Source organism: Thunnus maccoyii, chromosome 9 (genome assembly GCF_910596095.1).
Source record: "Thunnus maccoyii chromosome 9, fThuMac1.1, whole genome shotgun sequence".
Lineage (NCBI taxonomy): Eukaryota > Metazoa > Chordata > Actinopteri > Scombriformes > Scombridae > Thunnus > Thunnus maccoyii.
Window position 1 is genome coordinate 21,894,277 of NC_056541.1, and position 20,413 is coordinate 21,914,689.

The window sequence follows — 20,413 nt, forward strand, 5'->3', positions numbered from 1 at the left end:
CTCAAAACAGCCATGTCCTTCATTATGCCTAACTTTGCGGCCCGAGGTTGCCGCTTGGTTACAGCCTGCTGCCTTTTTTATGATCTCTGACAGATGAGCATAACAGTGTTCATGACAGTGTATATATTTACTTTTAATTCAAATTACAACATGGCATAATATGACAAGAATGCACTGATGTCATGCACTGTTATATTTTATTTAACACGCGCATGCACACACACACATATCCTTCATATATTTTATTGTGTGAAGCACTACAAAAGGTTTGTATATTCCAGCTGTATGTCGCGCCTCTTTTTACATCACGGGTGCTGAAAAGACTTCCGCAAAGAATACACCTGTGCATCCTTGCTCATAGGGTGTATCCCAGGTCTCTTAAATTGCATCCATGTTTCCCTCACTTGCGTCTTATCCTTGCGTCTTAGTCCCTCCCACCGTGGATGCAAGGAGAGAGGAAACGAGGAAATTTGTTTTAAGAGACATGAGACGTCCTCTCCTCTGAAGCGTCGTGAAGCGACATCCGTTTCTGATGACGGCGACAGCTGATCACAGCTGGATCAGCTGTCAGTCGGCTTTAACAGCTGAAGAAACTTCTGATGGAGTTTGTGTCTGTACACATGTGCACTGTGCTAATACTAATAAAGGTGTACAGTTATCACTGCTAGAGCGGCTGTTTCCTCTCTGCAGCCTGTTACCTGTTTAACAAAAACCAAAATAAAAACCTGCATTCTGCATTTATACTGCGTCCTGCTCAGAGGCATAGGAACCATTTCTACTTGCAGAATGCGTTTATACTATTTATTGATTATTTGCATCTGTATTTTTGATAATCCTGATAGTAAATTCATCAATCAATAACCCAGAATATGACCAGGGTGTCTTCTGAACACTGGAAAATATGTATTTGGCTAAATGTTTCAGGGAAAATGGAAATGATGTAATTCATATCAAACCCGACGCTCAGGAATTTTCAGCCTCACATGTGACTGAATGGAAATGATGATAAATGACGTAAAAATGACGTGTTTAACTGTTATTATGGATAAAATTAAAGTCAGAAAGAGTATCTGTCAGCAAGAAACAGTTTAATGGAGGAAATAACATCATGAAGAAAAAAACTTTCTTATAAATGAAGAAAGTTGTTTATGGTTCTTTTGTTGATCAGACCGACAATTAACAGATTTTTAACTATATAATGAATCAGAAAACAAAACATTAAACTTGGGAATGATACACTTAAATTTAATCTGTAATCTGTCTCCACTTCGGTATGAAACTGCAGTGATGTATCAGATCAGTCTGATCAGCTGCAGCGTCCAATCAATAACTGATATCCAATTAGGGGATGTGTCGGCCGGTAAAAGACGTCCGTGAAGGCCGCTCTCGTGTTTCCTTGCTCCTCACTCTTTGGAGCAGAATAAGAGACTTGGGACGGCTGTCAAAGTGGCGCATCAGGAACAACTTCCGGTTCAGGTGAGGAGCGAGGAGACATAAATTAAGAGACTTGAGATGTACCCCATGGATGTATAATAAGAGCTGGACAGGGCGCCGCCGCTCAACCTTGCAGCCATTTTTTCCCGGTGGCCACTCGTGGCATTGCAGCGAAAAATCCCCCTGCGGCCCAAAAAGGATTTTCCCTATAAACCACCATTGTAAAACAGACGTCTGTAAAACTGTTCGAGGACACCTCGAACTGCAAACAACGTCAATTATGACTCTTTCTATTATGAACTTTTGATTCATGGAGGTTTTATATTTGTAAAACTTTCCTCAAGCGATTTAAAAATCCGTGACGTCATCACAATGTAAAGTCTATGGGCCGAGCGGGGCCAGCAGGGGAAACACTACTGCGCATATTCAGTGAGCCGCACAACGCGGAAGCAAACCCGAAAGCTAGAAACTTCTTTTGGTGTATGCGCCAGGCGAGCAATTCCTATAGGACTGAATGGGCACCATTTTTTTTTTTCTTTTTATTCTTTTATTCTTATAATACATCCATGGAGGAGACATAAAGTAAGAGACTTGAGATGTACCCATAGAGAAATGAGAAGAGCCCCAGATGTGGTCACTTCTCATTACTTCCGCCTCCAAAAATCCAAAATGGCGACAGTCAAAATGTCAAACTCAAGGCCTCCAAATGTCAGTCCACAAACCAATGAGTGATGTCACGGCGTGTCCATTATTTTATACAGTCTGTGGTTTGTGGTAAGATCAGGGCACGTTACAGAATCTGACGGATCACCAAATACGGTGTAACCATAGACTGTAAAGAAAATCCGAAAAACACAGTAACACCGGTAGGTCACCAATTGCGCGTGCCAGCTTGTTGACGTTGTGGGGCTATTTTTCCGCCGTGGTGGTCCATGAAGCTGGCCGGCTAACACCAATCTGCCTCTCTCAACAGTAACGTTAACTTTTTTTCACACGTTTTTCGGTAAGTGTTAACACCTTAAATTTTCAGTAACGATACCATGAGACACACTGTTCCAGTTACAAAAAGCTTCAATATCCCTCCCCCCAATTAGCTTCCTGAGTTTCTGGTTTCTGGTTTGAATAAGTAAAAGTAACAAAATAGTGATTAAAAAAAATCATATTCTGAAAATGTCATTATAGATGGCATGTCGGTAATTTGTTAGCTGGTAATTTAATGGGCTTATTAACTCCCCCACAATACTTTACTGCTAGCGTTTTATCTAAAAATGTGAATATATTGTCCCACAATGTGTGCACTTGGCTATTGAAAAAACAACCATGTAGGTGTACTACAGTACTGCATGTGCTCCATGAGAGAAGGATTGTGAAACTGTGGAGGTAGGCCTAATTTAAGGAAATTATGTAGTCTGCTCACTTGATCTGATATGAAGCTCTTTTCTAGCCGTACAAAAATAGCCTACTTATTCACATGCTTATTATCTTAATATTGTGAATTACATATGTACATGTATTTAATCTAATTTACATATTATTTACCTCCAAGTAAGGGTTTGAATATATGAAACGTTTAGAAAAAGTGGATAGCATCACAGTGAGAATTAGTCAAGTAAATAGACCTCCCATTTACTATGACTGTGTCCAAAATCACTCCCTATTTATTATATAATGCACTAAACTGTATTTACTGTATGTCCAAATTCTGAGTGTAAATCTGTCCACAGTATACTATACAGCATAGTGCCCTCAAAAATTATATTCCAGTGTCTGTGGCATGCACACTACTTTCTACCAACAATCCCACAATGTAGATGCTAAGATGACTCTAGTGCAACTCTGCAGCTGTCAGTGATGACACAAAATGATGATTAGGAGTGTCCAAAAATCTCAAGTTGCTGCTCACTATTGAGTAAACTATTGAGTGTGATTCATATAGGGAGTAGTGAATGGGTGTTTGCAGGGCTTCAAGTAACGATTGTTTTCATTATTGGTTAATCTGTTGATTATTTTCTCGATTAATCAATTAGTCTATGAAAATGGTTTCCATTTCCTAAAGCCCAAGGTGCAGCCTAAAATGCCTTGTTTTGTTCCAACCAGCAGTCCAACACTGTAAGATATTCTGTTTACTATCATAAAAGACTAAATAAACCAAAAAATATTCATATTTAGTAAGCTGGAACAAGAGAAGTTGGGCATTTTTTCTTTTAAGAAATCACTCAAAATGACTGACTGATAATTGAATGATAATCAAAACAATCATAGATTAATTTTCTGTCGATGGACTAATCAATTGATCAACTAATCATTGCAGCGCTAAGTTATTGAAGGAGTGATTTAGGACACAACCTATTTCATAGTATGACACAGCTGCTTATATAATAGGCCGTTTTCACAGGGGACATTTTGACTTGTCATTGTAGGAAAACTACAGGTGTTACTAATAATAACATGGCTCCATTCTATTCAAGTACCCCTGTAAGTCATGTGCAAGTGTGACAGTGAGCCAGCATGCACTATACCAGACCCCTGATGCCTAAGCAGCTAAATGGAATTCAGCCATCTTTTTTTTATTTACACCTGTGCTTTTTGTACTGTGACATGTCAAAATGTCTCCTGTTAAAAAAGCCTGTGGATTAGAAAAGGTCATTTACAAAATGTGCAAATCTGCAAACCCAGTCATCTGTTAAATGTCTGTGGTCAAACTTATAAATGCAATTCAGTAATACTTAAGGCACCACCAGTGTTTTTGTGCTATTGCCATTCTTAAATACCTCCTGTCCTTTCAAAGTTTGCCACAGTTTAGAAAGTATGCTTGTCTCGATTAGCTGGTGTGTTGTCAACAAAAGGTGCTATGGAGACAGTTACCCTGCCAATGTGGTCAGTGCAATGAGAAGAGGGGGGGGAAATGGAGTCAGGGCAACAAGACCAATTTGAGAAAACAAAGGGACCAATAGACACAAGTAATAATGGGAGAAGAGAAAGTGTGAATAAGAAGACCGTGAAATGAAAAGTTTTTTCCTTTCCAACATTGGCACAGGTTAGTTGCTGGTTGCTGTGTCCTGCTGAGTGTGTTTCTGGCTTTTTTTGAACATTTAATTTAGCCTTTCACAGCTGAAAGTGCACAGAGAGACAGGAAATGTGGCTAGAGAGGGGTATGTGGCTAGAGAGGGGTATAACATGCCACAAAGGTCTGCAGCAGAATCGAACTGCAGAAGTTGTTGTTATGTGGTAAGTGTCTTAACAGGAAGCTAGCGGTGTGCCCTCGTTTCTGCCTTTCTGTGTTTGATCTTGTGCACACTTGTCAGGGATAGTTACACAGTAACACTAGTCTGTACTGTATTTAGGTGTTTATTTTAGGGTAATATGTTTTGTGATTGTGGCAAGTAGATTTCATTTTATCTCACTGGAGTGAACAAATAAAAACTTTGACTAGAAAAGAGGTGGTGCTAAAAAAGATGTCAAGGTCAAAGTGTGAATTTCTCATTGTTTCTAAAAGTACAACTTCAGACAAAGTCGTTTATACCTTATTGGTTTCAAGTCAAAGATATGCATTATTCTCCATAATGTCCCCTAGGTGCTGTTACCAGCTTTGGTTTATTTCATTGTTATGTCTCATGTGTCTGTTGGTAGGGAGGAAGGTCCTGTTTAAAGAATATTACACGTCCAGAACTAACAAAGTGGGTGAGACCACACAGTTTGTTCTGTTACACTTTGCTGTATTTCTTACCATGCTTGTCATTTGTTTGTTAAGCCAGTTTAATATCTCTATTTGTAGCATTGCTTTTGCATACTATCCTGGGTTTGTTTGTATTAAGCATTGTTTGTCACAGCTACCATCAACATTTTTTGGATCAAGTAAAACATAGACAAGTATTGTTTAGTTATTATTTATCAGTTTAGTCTTGAGTCATGTATTACCTTGTTCTGTTACTTTTACCGTACTCACCATGCCTTCCAGGAGATAAAAAGGCGAGTCGCCTAACTACTTCCTGCTTTTAAGTTCTTGCTAACATCACCAGTGATGTCATGGTTTAGACTAAGTATGGGGGGATTTATTGTATTGAGTTAAACATTTATTTCTTTGATTTATATGTATTTTGGCTTATGTTAGGGAATATGTTAAGTATTGTTAATATGGACAATGTGTACTTATACAAGTAACATTGTTGTTTACCTGTTATAGGTATGGAAGACTGAAACACCACTGAGAGGAATATGATTTTGCCTGGTCAGATTGGAGGGCCTATTTAAGGTGGGACTTTGTTGGTTGTTAAAGACAGATATTATTTCAAATATTTCAGGGTCCAACATAACTGATGGACCGAGCCAGTTAAAGTTTATGCAGGGCAAGTTGATTGGCCTGGCCAGTGACAGCCAATCAGAGTCATGGGTAAGTCCCTTTGAAAAACAGTTGTTGTAAGAGACAGCACTTCTCTGTTTTGAGGACAGAGAAGTGCTGTGGGTGGCTTGAGCGTCGGCCTGGTGGAGGAAGCGGTAGCTCACATGCCTGCTAAGGTTAACCTGCTAGATTTTGGAGATAACAGAAAATACGTTACTGACACTAGATTGTCACCTAAGCTTGTGTGGTTTTCTGTTGATGTACCAGCTGCAAGTGTAACTCTGTGTTTCCGTTGCTGCTCTGAATAACTGCGTTGGATTTTGGAAAGTGACCGCCCTTTTTGTCCCAGCTCATATACACTCAGCTAGATTTAAGAGTTTTGTATTACCATCTGTCTGTCTTGCTAGTGGACAGCGAGCTGTGGGGCTGTTTGAAAACACTCTGAAGTTTTTAGCCCATGTCAAGCTCAGTGTTTTTGTTCTTTCATTGTTATTTCAAACATAGTGTCTCTGGTCTTGTGCGTTTCTTATGCTTTTTATAGTTTTGAAAAGGTTACTGAAATGTTATCCCTTGTTGATGCAGTTATACTAATAGTTATAGGCTGTAACTAGTTTTTAAAAGAATCCTAAATGGACTCCTCTTTTACCCAGATTCCCCTTATAGAGGAGGACACTGTTGGCAGCAATGAATAACTCCCTTCATTTATACACCATTCATTTACTGATCCAATATATGCCTAATTTTATATTTTGCATATTTGTGCAGGGTTTCCACCAATGTTTTACAGCCGCCGGCCCACCGAGCCTGAGTTGACCCCCCACCTGGCCTAAGAATCATGGAATTTAAAAAAAAAAGTATTTCAAGATGTTTTCTAAACTAAAATGTGTTATAGAAGTAGCTTCTTTAAGGATTAGCTCAGTGTGTAGCGAGTGTGTGATCAAGAGGGAGACAGAGACCGAAGTAAAGTTCCTGTGTCTTGCTTGCCACCCAGCCATGGTGCCGTGGTGAGGAAACTGACAACACCAGTGTTACCAGTTACACCAAACATTTTACAAGATAAGATATTCGTTGATGACGCTCAATATCTGTAGAGCGCTTACTTCTTCTTCTTTAACGTTAGATTTTTAGTTTAGATCTTCCCCTTACTAAGGAGTTAATGACGGCGGGCTTCAGGCTGCTGCCAGCGGGACAACCGCCAACTTAAAACCAGAACCGGAGCAACCCGCTTGCCATCAGGAGAGACAAACAACGAGAGCAGGCTGAGCAGGCAGAAAGCAGAAGAGTTTCTGCCGAAAAAAAGCACTGAGACCCGGAGAGACATGAGTGCAACTCTGTGTGTTTACAGCAGAGAGCAGGAGGGAGGACAGATGTCTCACTTCGCTACTCTGTGCTGAGACTCTGCTGCTACTGCAGATGGAGCCGACACTTTCAGTTTATAATTATAGTGTCCGTCATCTGACTAAGTATTGATAAGATGCTTAGTATTTTACTAATTAGTTTTTTTTATTTGATGAATGTGGGTGCTGATGTGCGAAAATGAACTAAATGGGTTTCATGTCTATAAAAAAGCGATGGTGGGTGCTTTGGGCAAGTAATGTAACAAGTAACAAGAAGTAATGTGCACTGTGTATCACCGGTAACACCCCCGCTGCCGCCGGGCCTATCAACTTTTCTGGTGGAAACTCTGTTTGTGTAATATATCAACACTACATATCCATAACTAAAGGAAAACAACCAAATCTAATGGGAACTTCACTGTTGTATGCATTATGTATACAATGAATAAATCACCAAAATTATGGAAAAAAGTTATTTTCATTTTTTTCTGCTGGGCCAGTAAAGCTCTGATCTATTGACCAAGTGGGCCGATGTGAAAAAATGTTACATTGGACCCTGGTTTGTGTAGCTGTGTGCATGTAATCATGCCATCAAGTTTGAGTTGTTTTCTTTCCATTATTCTGGAGTTGTTTTTTGTTGAAACTAATCTTATTATAGTCTGTGAACAAGCACAAGTTTGCCTCCTATCACCTTTCTTGACACTCTGGCTAAGCTTCCTCACAATACCCATTCTGAGAACAAGGCCTGTAAAAGCCAAAACAGTCAGAAGATAGCCCCTGCAGAAAGCAAAACAATGCAACATATGCAGAGACATAATAGAGAAAAAATGTGCGTAACCAGAAGCTTCTGTAAAATCTGGAAGATGCATTTTTCACCAGAGGGATGTGTGCAGGGGAGCAAGAAACAGCATCTCCAAATGGCATGACTTGATTTGTGGTTTGTAGTGGCCTAAGCTGTTACTCCCTGGAGGTTTATTTATTTTAATCATACATTTTTTGGGATGTTTACAGCAAAACTTCTATCAGAATCGGAGCATAGTAACTCTGCCAGGTGTGGAAGACATCGAAAAGCTTAGAACTTTTTCTTTATGCAAAGAATTTAGTTAAGGGGTCACTGTCTTGGGTGGCCAGCAAAAATGGTTTTTCAGCTGTTATTGTTTTTGTCTATTGAAAAATGTGTTTTATGTGAAAGAACCATTGTATACATGTATTTATTTTGAAACAATCTGGTACCACTCTCCCTGATTAGTGGATGTGCCTGGAAATTATGGCAACAGCTTAGCTGCCAATCAGTCGTGAGCAGGAAACATATGAGTGAGTGTGGCAGAAATATGAAAGTAATTAAAAGTAAGAAAAGTGAGCAAATCAAATCCTGCTTAGGGCCCTCATTAAGCTAAGGACAGCCCTGCATGCCTTGAAACTCATCTACATAAGACAGAGATGAAACTGACTGTTAGGCAGCGCCTGATAACATTTGTCCATTATAGACTGCAGAGGGCCATCTGTAGCATAACAGCTGATGCAGCTTCATATCATACAAAGACCTCATTACCGCAGTGCTCCTTGTTGTTTTGTGAAGTTTGTTTTAAATTTCCAATCAAATACCAACTATTGAGTAGTCAACATGAATTGTAAAATGTGTTTAGCTGCACACTAAGTAAAAGTAAGTACTATTATAAAAGACATGTTCTTTTGCAATTGATCCATTTATGGGAAAGACTTAAATCACATCCCTCAGTAGAAGCTCATTAATCTATGCCGTGTATGTGCTCCTTGGTTGTATCCCTGCATCGGGAGAAAGGGTGCCTTGGTCAAGTCCAGTCTTTATTAAGATTAATGAACAGCTTGACATTTTTAGTCCTCTGTCTGAATCGATAATTTTAATACTCATGAGGGCCAATGGGGATCTAAGCTTGTGGAACACACATTGTGGCCACAGAGTGCATGTTAAATGTCCAAGTGGTAATCAATGCAAAGAAATTAGCTATTGATCTCTTATAGTTTTGTAATAGGTTATCTATTGGTTTGCTCTTTCGGAAAATTCCAATATCAGTCGGATGGAATTGTGTTGGTAATATCGCTGTGGGGTGTGAGTATGTTTGTGTACACACACATGGTTTCCGTGTGTGTGTTTGTATGCGTGTGCGGGTCACATTCTAATTAGCACAGAGGGCAAATTTTAAATAAACATGTTGAGAGGAATATTGGTGATCTGCATTGGATCCACAGTTCATTACAAATAAGGCTGGGAACTTCAGATTGGTTTTATGCAACCTTAATGCTGACTAGAAGGCTAGTATTAATGTAAACAGCTGTATGAAAACATTTCCACCATTTCACATCTTACTATACTTGGGGCTAGGTCTTTCATACACAAATGGTGGCAGATGACTCCAGTTCACTTGAACATATAAAATTTTATTCTATATTTGATTAGCATGTATATGCAGTATATGGAAACTACTGCTATATATCTTCAGGTCATAAAATTTGAGTCCAAACCTTAGAGAAAACCATTTTCATGCATATCCACAGTTCTGGTTTGTGAATAAAATAAAATTGATGTTGAAAAAAGTACTAACCAAACATTCCTTACTTTTCTCATGTCACTTAAATACATCTCTCTTGTCTGTCTGTGTTTTCAGGACATACAGTGTGAGTTGGATATGGATCTGCTTTGCTGGGGTAGTGGGGAGCTGGGCCAGAATGGACATGGCAGGCCAGGGGAAATCAGTCCAGAGGAGGCCCATCTGAGAGAGTTCACAGTTGCCAGGTTGGGTGGGGTGAAGCTCATGGCATGTGGATCCAGTCACTCCATTGTGGTCACAGGTACAGTTTACAGTTTACTTTTACTGTTTGTTGGACTTTACAATACAATGTGGATGTCTAAAGGCCATTCTCTATTTCACAATGCAGTTAATGCCTAACTTACTCGAGTATCAAGATATTTGTGTGTGGGTTAGGTTGCAATCAGGTGCAAATAGTGAGAGGGAAGTGCATGTATTTTGCCATTTGTCCAGTATAGAGGAAACATTGTTAAGCAGATTAACTCGTCCATTGGTGCTGCTCATGTTGATGGTTTTTATTCACTAATTGTTCAAATCATTGTTTACCATGATGAAGCCCTTAGTTCATCTCCAGATATAGGATTTTGCTATGATTTGGTAAATGTATTGTTATGGCAGGTTGGTCTTGCAGTATTTGGAAGTTACTGGAACAAGCTGGGATAACCAGTCTGATATACTGTTAATACATTGATGTTGATTTTCTGAAAGCCACAATAATTCAGTGAGGCTTTAAAATGTTTACCGAACAACCAGTTTAGTGAGACATTTGATCAAAGTATGTGTAAGCAGCCAAGCCCATAGCCAAGCCCATTATCAACCACCATACATATTGTTTGACATTTTGTGGACACGTTTGTCCAAACTACCTTGCAGCATCATGAATGTATGGAGTTCATATACAGGGCCCAGAAAACAGATTCATCTGGTGGCGCATTAAAGGGATAATCTATAGGTTTCAAACACATATCAGGTCGTATTCATAGGATTCACACTCAACATGAAGTGTCTTCCTCCCTGCCCATGAGGTAATACTGCCCTACTTATTTGCCAATTTGATAGAAACCCTGAAGACAGGAAGAGAGGAGGCTCCTTTAGTACATTAGCCGGCAGTAGTCATAAATCAGTAGCCTAGCCTAGATAAGTCTTATAGATCACCCCAACACAGGGATCCTATACCTCTACCATCATTACAGGAAAAAAGGTGACATTTTTGATTGATTAAAATGGTGCGGACTTGCTTAGGATAAATCATGTTAAGTGATGTGACATTGCAGTTTCACATATCATATTTCTGTCAAGACAATGATGGTAGAAGGCATTGTCAAGGCATGATATCTGACAACAGCAGACATCTGGGGGGACCGGAAGAGATTTATGGGAAGGTTTTAGTGGTCTGAGGGAGATAAGAGAGAGTAAAAAGTGGTCCTTTTTTGTGCATTGTCACTTTCAGAGTGACTGTAAATTTTACTCCAGTGCTGTTGGGAATTGGAGACATTTACACTTCTTGACAAATTGCCTGCTGTAAAAGTATTTACTGGTCTTGTCCTCCCTTTATTCTTGGCCAGCTTGCAAACACACACCCCCCTTCCAAGAGCACACAGAAATATTTACCCACAGCAAATTTATGTGACACACTTATGTGGCATACCTGAGCTCTAGCCCAAGACATGTCATAATGTTGTCATGTTGAGAGTGCTGGTCTGCTGTTAATGTTTTAATAGAGCAGGTCTTGAGTAGGTCATAATGGTTTTATGTCAGCCACATTGTCTCCAATCACTGGCCATTTGGCCCACTCAGCCCAAGGAAAGACTTGTTTATGGAAAAGTAGCTTGTAAGAGAAATCCATAAGGTGCACACAAGGGTGAAGATGAACTACACATGTGTAATCCACTGAAACACACACACACTATCACACACACATACACAGACTGAGATTAACTGTTAACTGATTAAAGGTTTTCACCCCAAGGAACATTAAATGATCCACTGTAAACGAGACTGGCCTTAGGGCTTATTGTCATGGCAAATTTGTACATGTGTGAATATTGGCTTTATGTTTAGTATGGAGTTTTTATTTGTGTTTAGATTGTGGATAATTGCTGGCAACATTTATAATTTTTATTATTTTGAATTTTAAAATAATAATAATTTGGCCCATTTACAATGGGACTTATTTTGATAAATGCAGTGTAATGATAAATTGATTGTAGTTTGAGTGTAATTTATAGACTCCAATTGTCAGTTATTTTGTATAATAGTACATGGATCCTGCCCTCAGATAAGAGCAGAGAAATGATTTTCTTGTGTAAACATAGTCTCATCTGTTGACTTTTTTTGTCCATGTTCAAATATTGCTCCACATTTTAGAAAAAACATTATAAATTAATGCCACTGGGTGGCACTGTGAGACTGCCAATAAGAATGAGAAGGAGAGTGGAGTGGGAGGGGGTAGCGAGAGAAGGGAGGCCCACACTTACCTCACACTCAGACAGAGCTATAATTTACTAATAGTGCAGGAGCCGCCATTGCTGTTATCTTTTAATAGATTTGTACGGGGGAAAGCAGGTGCCTGTTGTTAATGTGTCCAATTGCCCAAGTTGACTACTGAATTTAGGGCATCTATCACTGTCGTCGGTGGTGACACCCTGTCGCTCTACTTCACGTGGCGGGCCGGCCGGGCTGGGCTGGTAACAGATGAGGCTTCTCTCTCCTCCAGACGCCCACAGTCACACAGAGACGACCGCCATACGTGCTTGCACATGCATACACACACACAAAAACACACAGTTATACCACATTTTTAGAGGGCAAACTACACTCATACCCGCTATGACAGGAAATGCATATATATTGTATATAATCATTAAATTATGGTAGAAGACTACCCTAAAAATTGATATCCAAAGAATTTAGTGCGATAAGTGCTATGTTGGACAGAGAAAAATGCCAGTAAAAAATAATCTCTGTAAACTTTGCCCCCCGTTGCTTTGAATTCTTGACCTTCCAGCTGCACCCTTGAGCTTAGCCGGGGGCACCACGTTGCTTGCAGGTTTGCCCTCCGCCCTGAAAAACACCCTGTGCAGCTGTGTTTCTTTAGACCCGGGCTGAGAGTTGGAGGGTATACAGAGGTGCCTGCTAATACCTTGTTAGGGCTGTTTCAGTTGCTGGGTCTCAGTGAGGTCAGTGTCAGTACTGCTTTAGTTCAAGGCCCTTGATCTGCTGGATGTTGGATGAAGCCAAGGACTCATGTGCTGGCCGTTTGTGACCTACTGTGATTTTCTACAGGCCTCACTCACTCTGAGTCCATGGACAGTGTTACAAGTCAGATGTCATTGGTCAGAATTTATTACTTTGATTTAGCTGTTTGAATGTTATAAGCAAAATAATTGTTTGTATATAATGCTTTATATCTTAAAGCAGTTACTTTTTAGATTGTACAGTTTTGGGATTGCATAGTTGTGACAGGAGTTTGACAGTAAGTCAGTATGATGTCCAAAAAAACCTGACTGTTTTCTATTCTTTTTTCTTTATTTCCCCCTCCCTGTTTGTTCTTCACCTCTCTTTCCATATGAGTTATGAACCTTGGTTAGGCCTTGGTGTCAGGTGTTAAACAGCATATGAGGGCTATGACCCAGCTTCCTAACCCTCTCTGACATCTCTCTTAACATAAAACAGAGCCTCACTCTTACAGTAATTGTAACCATCATGTTTCTTTTCCACTGTTTTCCAGTGTTTCCTTCTCCATGCTGTTGATAAGCTTTGCATCATTTATGAGTTAAACATTCCTCAGGTACTCCTCTCATTCCTCAGCTGTGATCACAAGCTTTTCCTCAACTTAAAACAATCCAAAAAAAAAGTTGTAGTAATGTAATGACATCATGCACCTGTTGGTAATAAAGTACTCAGTCTGGATTTTTTAAGTGCATAATATTATTCCATTTGTCAGTAGAAGCAAGTATTGATACATCCTCTATTCTTCAGTGTATCATAAAAATCCCTCCACAAACAGACAGACACACACTATATATTTGTCTATTCATTTTAATGATGTCCATTAAAATAGATTACTTCAGACATAGTTTTCTCTGAATTACACGGTCCTGAAATCCAATACCTTTCTAGAAAAAAAATGAAATCCCCTAAAGAAACAGGAATGGACAATTGACCTGCCATCTATCCGGTCCTTATTGGCATTCAGGGCACAGTTACATCTCTGTAGAATCAAAGGGATAGAAAGAGTAAGATAGATAGAGAGAGAGAGAGAGACAGATGGAGACACAGACAGACAGTCACGTTGGCAGAAAAAAATCCTGAAGGTGCACACATGACTTTCAAATCAGCAGTCATGGCCAGGATCTGCCTTAAGGATAGGGTTCATGCAGACTCAAGTGGCTACTTCTGTAAATGTATAATCCACTTGGACTGTCAGGAGGCTGTGTTGTTAATATGGAGACCTATTTTCTCAGTTTTTGTTTCTTCCTGTCTTTCTTTCAAGTCGTCTTTGCTTGTAGGAAAATACACATTTACTTATGTATTTGTTTGTCTCTTTTAATGTTTGTCAAAGAGTGCAATACTCAGAATAATTCTAGGAAAGTATTGGCCATCCCCCTGCATGACAACTCCAATATGTCTGCTGTGGACCCAGCACTGAGGGGAGCTTTGGTAATAATTTGCCGTTTAGCTGTGTTGATGTTTTTCTACAATTTCCCAGTTGGCAAAGGTGAAGGAGCGGAAAAAGGGGGAAAATAACCCCTGTCCTTGCCTCTCGCCCTCTCTCTCATTCACTGTTCTTTCTCTCTTTCTTTCTATCTCGCTCTCCCCCTTGATCTCAGTGCTAATTTGGTTGAGCAGGTTGAGCGTTCAGTTTTGCACTCAGTTGCTTTTTAAGGTTAATCGTAGGACAGAAGTGTTTATGTTGCTGTAATATGGGCTTTACTCTCTCTCAGCGAAGCATGGAGCGCTTGAAATATGTAGTTCACCATTCCACTGCCCCCCCCTCCACCCACCACCCCCTAAAAAAGACAAAAGTTATGCAGAACAAAAGATGGGGGAAAGTCTTGCCAATTAGCAGCTAATGAGACAAGCTTGTGAGGATATCCAAATCCTAAACGTGTTAACGTTTACGACTACCCCCATCTCTCGACTCCTTCAACTTGCGCCTCCCCCCATCTGCCCTTGCACCCAGCCTCTTGTAAGGCGGCGAGGGCACCTCTGAGGCCCTCTGTGTGATTATTCACACATGGCCGTGGCCCTGGTGCTTTGAGCTGTGAATAAGTGAAGAAGAAAGAAATGCCTTACGTATGGCTAATGTAGAAATGCTCAACTGACACATGGCCAAGGCTCTTATTTTTTTTTATTTTGTATTTCATTTTTTTGTTTTTACCTCCCTTCCACCCCACACACACACACACACACACACCAACTCTACCGTATCTTCTATAGATATAGAGATCGATCCAATGAGGCGCTCTGTCCCTCGCCATCCGTTCTCAATTTTCTTTAGTATAGTAAAGCCAGGAATTGGGTGGGTAGGTTGTGGTTGGGAGGCTGGTGAGGGAAACACATTTGATAAGTGAAAAATAATATGCCAAGAGAAAAACCAGTCATCCCAGTTGCCTTTGACATGCTTTTTATCAGAGATGTCTGTTTTGGAAGTGAAAATAAAATCTGCTTTTGTAATAGAGATCTTTGGACAGCCTTGAATGAATCGCCACTACTCCTTTCCGGCCTCATTTTCTCCAGAGCGTGTATTGGGAGTGAGTTTGGAATCTCTGTGGGGAAAATCAAATGTGAGTTGGCCTGGAAGTGTTGCAGTAAACAGTTGAGAAAAAGCAAACACAGGCCAGATCAGGGAATATCATGCAGAGTAATGTTTGGACTAAAAAGAAGAAATGTGTAATGGAACAGCACAAATTCCACTCTCCAAAGGGACTTCTAATTGATTCTGTGCTTCATTACTAGTTTTCTCAGGGAGAAATGGACAGCTCACTTTATTATGAAAACAGAGCAATAGACATTTAAATGGATGCCATGGTGATTATTGCGATACAGTTCTTACAGCATTTGGCAGCAGATGAATTGCTTTAGCTTTTTCTTAAATTGTTTTATTTTTCCATGAAGGTAGCAGGGAGTAGCAGTTTGAATAAAACCTTAACCCTGACTGAAACAATTAAATGAAAAGCAGAGAATTGAAAGAGAGAGGTTTGGGAGCACAAAATAATTCAGGGATCCACTTGATATGTTATTTGTCGGGGGCAGTACATTTGTGCATGTTAACTAACTGTGCCACTGGACTTGGCCTGCTCGTAATAGAGTTCCAGTGCAAACATTTTCTCTCAGGGATTTCTATTATTAATTCTGTCTGAACACATCCATAAATGAATAATGAAATAAATAATGAAAACGTTATTACTTTTGGCAGCTGGGTCATTTCTCGTTTCCTGCTTTTTCCTCCGCTTGTTTCCTACTAATTAACTTTCCAAGGAGTTGTCCTCCTTTTCACAAAATGAATTTCATCAGTATGGTGGGCCACTGAAAGTGTGGGTACACTGTCTCATGAAAAGACAACAACCACAACAGCACACAAGTTCCATACTGGTTGCTTGTCATTTAAAGGAAATAAACTAAATATTGTTTTGTAAATTGCACACAGCTGGCACAAAGTTATTTAGTTTTGTCATAACAGGTGGATCCAAATATAGAGATAAAGTTGTAACCAGTCTTTTACATATTTAACTAAGAAAAAGATTAAAACTTGGTCTTGTAGCAAAACCTACCTAATGCTCGTATTACTGACCACTAAACCTCGGGATAACATGTTACGGGCTTGCTTCTTACAATTAAGTGTGGGAGCGAGCACTTCTAGCGATATCCTATTTGGTAAATCAAGATTCCTCCCCCAGCTCCGCCGCCACTCATCTCCCTTCTTTCTGATGCCTGCCCTATGCCCTGCACCATGCTGTTAAAGGCTTGTGTGTTGGGGCAGAGGCTTGACGATAAGTAGCCCTCATTTACTATGGATCTTAAAGAGGGCAGTAAACCTAGAGCCTCAGTAGTAGTCCCCCCATCCCTCTGGCATTACTATATAGATGACCGTTCTCTCTCCTCATTAGAGTCGTTGCAAATTCTTTCAAACTGCTCCTTCCTTTTCTGTGCGTTTTACTGTTAATTAGTTTGCTTTGTAAGGTTAGACGTGCGGACGGAGCAACTTTGGGAGTGTTTGGCTGCCATCTGTGTGCATACGGCTCTAACTATGTACAGATGGTGTGTGCATACAGACAGGTTGCTTCTTGTGGGGAAAAAAGCACAAGAGACGGTTTTGGTTATTTTAACAAGATTTATGGCCATTCTCACAGGTAACTGTTTGAGCTGTAATGATGATTGTTAGTCAGCTGTCAAAAATGGATAATTTAAGGCAAGAGTAAGAAAGAGAAGCGAATGTATATTTCCTTATTTCCTCATCCTTGAGGATAAATCCTTTAGATAAACCTGTGAATTCTTCAAAAAAAGTTGCTTTGTTAAATTTCTAACTCTGAAACATATTGAACCAATTGTGTTGCGGCTACTTCAGAAGAGCTCTCATAATTTGGCCAAGTTAAAATACCATTAGCCACTCAGTGAACCAGTGAACCAGGTAAGTAGAGAGAAAGGCAGAGATTGCCAAATAATTGGTTGACAAGGTCACAAAATTAGCAAACATAATCAAATAAGGAGCTGACTGAATAATTTATGGTTTTGATTCCCAGCACAGAAATGCTATATTTAAGTCCCCCTAAAATTTAAAAATTTGAATTTTACATAAAGTACAAGAAAAGAAACACAAACACATTAGATTCTCGTTGTTTTTAAATTATACAACCAGTTCCAGGTTGCACTAAAATGTAGCTTTTAATATGGCATACTTATTACAGTTTTTTTTGTGCCTTCTTGGCCTGCCTGCAAGGTGCCTCTTGCTGGTGGGAAACCTGCCCTTGTCAGTCGCAGTTCAGTGGCTAATGCTTTCTACTGGGCATTGTGAATGACCCTCCCACAATTAAAAAAGGGTTAGCAAAATTATTGTTGGCCTCCTGCCACATACTTTATGTGACTTAGCAGTGGTCAGAGACAGATTGTGGGCCCAGAGTCCCTAAAACGTGACTTTTTCTATCAGCCCAGCTCTCTGAAATTGCCCGGTGTAATTAGCAAATTGAAGGAAATTTAGGGAGAAGGAAGTCTTGCTGTAGATGAAGAACAGAACACAGACGCAGTGTATGATTCTTGACGACGATAACTCATTCTAATGCAGTGAACACCTTCATTGTTCACAAAGTTGAACCTTTTGCTTGCATTTTTTTTCACTGATACAAAAGAGAGGAAGAGCTCGAGACAACCTCTATTATTCTATGTCTATTTACATGTTTAAAATTTTCATTAATAGTACCGGTCAGAATTGTTGTAGTGTGGAATTTCTGGTTCTGCATTTGTTTTCACCAGTCTGCTCAATCAGTGCTTTTTGGCAGTATATCAGCATACATGCTTGAGAAGGGCAAAAATGTTTGCCCTTATGTATTCAGAGTGAGTTAGAGATGGATGTGAGAAGAGAACATTATACTAGACACGAGCAAAAGACGAGCATTTTCACAGGAATGTCACAGTTTTGTCAAACACCATCGAATAAAGGTTTATTAACGATTATAATTTGCTGTGCTGACACCTTTTTCATGATGAAATGGAGTGTTGAAGCTGGGTTTAGAGGTACTGCAGTGTGGTGTCAGCGCTTATGGAGTCAGTTAGAAGAGAATCTGTCATTTCATTAGATTTGCAACAACATTATTCATTATCATGTATTGACGCATGTAACTTGGTGAGACAGGTCACAAATAACATATATAGATGTTTATGCAACTCAGTGCTTTCCTTGCACAATTGTTCAAAAATTAGAAAGGTGTGACATTTAAGATTGCAAGATGCAGTACATCTACATGTACAAATGTTCTTTTTTAATACTCACCTTGATTGAATCCATAAACACAAACCTTGGTTTAAGATGTGTCATAACACTGCTTACTAATGACTACAAATGACTTCAATAATTTAAATGCATGAAAAACTAATTTGCTATAGCTATACAACATTGTCCAATAAAAGCAGCCTTCTTTTGTCTTTCCTCTTTAAAATCTCAAACCCTCTGCTCGAATGAAGAGGATCTTCTACAAACGTCTGAGAAAGCAGCCAAAAATACCAGGGAAAAAAGATTGCTTTGTTCATTTCTTTTCCCCCCTCTTTCTCTTTCCCACTCTCCCCAAGGTTCTATTAGGAAATAGATCCCAGGTGTTCGATAAGCCTGTAGTGGACATGACAGCAGTGCAATCAAGTGTATAAATTTAATTGCAGGCTCATTTTGTGCCGTTTATTAGCCGTTTAGGGGCACATCGCTCCACTTGAACCCTGTTATTGCCAGACAGAACAGCTGTTTGGTTCCTTTTTAACTGTTTGTCTCAGTGCATAGTTTAAAAAAAGTACTTAAATGCCAAATGCTACTTATGAGAAGTAGAAATTATATTTGAAAATGTATATGTATTTTTTACCATACTTTTTTTAAAATTTCAATTATTTATAACATTTGATAAGGCAGTAAATTCAATTTAATTAGACAGAAAAATCATCATAATAGCCCACAAATATTGCATTTCATCTGATTAATTTTTTTGTCACAGGAAAACTAAAATGCATGTATCAACCATTGTGTTCTAATTTGTATATGAACAAAATAATGTTTAAGATTAAATATAAAAATAAAGTATGAATTATTTACAATTACAAAAAGGTTAGCATCATATATACACAACATACTGTATGCGCAAACGGTTGAATCCACACACACGCGGAATAAAAAGAGAGAGAGAAAATCTCTTTGCGCAGCCCGTCTGGCTTTTGCTGAACTGGGTTAGTCTGTCCTCCATCTTTGCTGCTGACGGTGCCACACACCAAGAGGCCTGCAGATGTACTAGCTTTGGTTGAGACCTTCCTCTGGTGCGACACCCCATTAATAAAAAGCCTACAGAAAGCTGTGTTAATTGTTACCATGCACTTGGCCCTGGCATTCCTATAAATCACCCGGCTAATTGCAACAAATTGTGGGCTGACATTAAGCTATGATTCCGAACCGGCAAATATTCATCAACATTGCAACTAGCCCCATAAAACACAGAGCCGGCCATTTCCCAGGCCAAACATATATCTACCATCTAACTCCCCCATTATTTATGGATCTTTCTTGTCCTCAGCATTTAAGTGCTGCATGGTGAGTGAATGAGACGCCATCTTGTTTATTTATTATATCCCTGGATAAAGCCCAAGTAGTGTCAGTCGCATGACCAGTCAGAGACCTTGTTTTCCATGTTACCCTTGGAGCCTGGTGTGTTGTGCTCACTGCCCTGTATTGATTACTGTGTTGCCTGTCATAACAGAATTACCTTGAAGTGTTTCAGTAAATGTAAGGCTGCTTAGTTTTAGGTTGCAAAGAATGGAGCAGTAAAAAATGTGCTTTATCTGTTTATATCTGACTGTTTCACAATCTTTTGTAGCAATAAGCTTGAAATTAATTGCTGAAAATGAACAGTCTACATAATTTCACTTTGTGTCACAGGTATTTTCAATATTACTACAGTAGGTACATAGAAAGATTCGTTGCCAAGCAGTCATATGATGGAGCATTTAACCTCCCATGCAATGTTTATTTCATGCAGACAAAAGGC

At 39.5% G+C, this 20,413-nt stretch overlaps 1 protein-coding gene across 8 annotated transcripts in view; it reads left to right on the top strand.

Annotated features, from left to right (window-relative positions):
- Positions 1-20,413, top strand: part of LOC121903502 (ultraviolet-B receptor UVR8-like) — a 333,525-nt gene that overhangs the window by 1,899 nt on the left and 311,213 nt on the right. For 5 of the 8 annotated variants that reach the window (XM_042420598.1, XM_042420604.1, XM_042420605.1 and 2 more), the window contains exons 2-4: positions 5,065-5,111; positions 5,618-5,686; positions 9,756-9,939. In XM_042420598.1, the coding sequence (XP_042276532.1) occupies positions 9,777-9,939 (163 nt within the window). In that variant the 5' untranslated portion in view covers positions 5,065-5,111; positions 5,618-5,686; positions 9,756-9,776. Of the gene's footprint in view, positions 1-5,064; positions 5,112-5,617; positions 5,687-6,575; positions 6,628-9,755; positions 9,940-20,413 lie in introns of those variants that run through there. The other 3 variants (XM_042420599.1, XM_042420601.1, XM_042420600.1) reach the window with 3 other exon arrangements.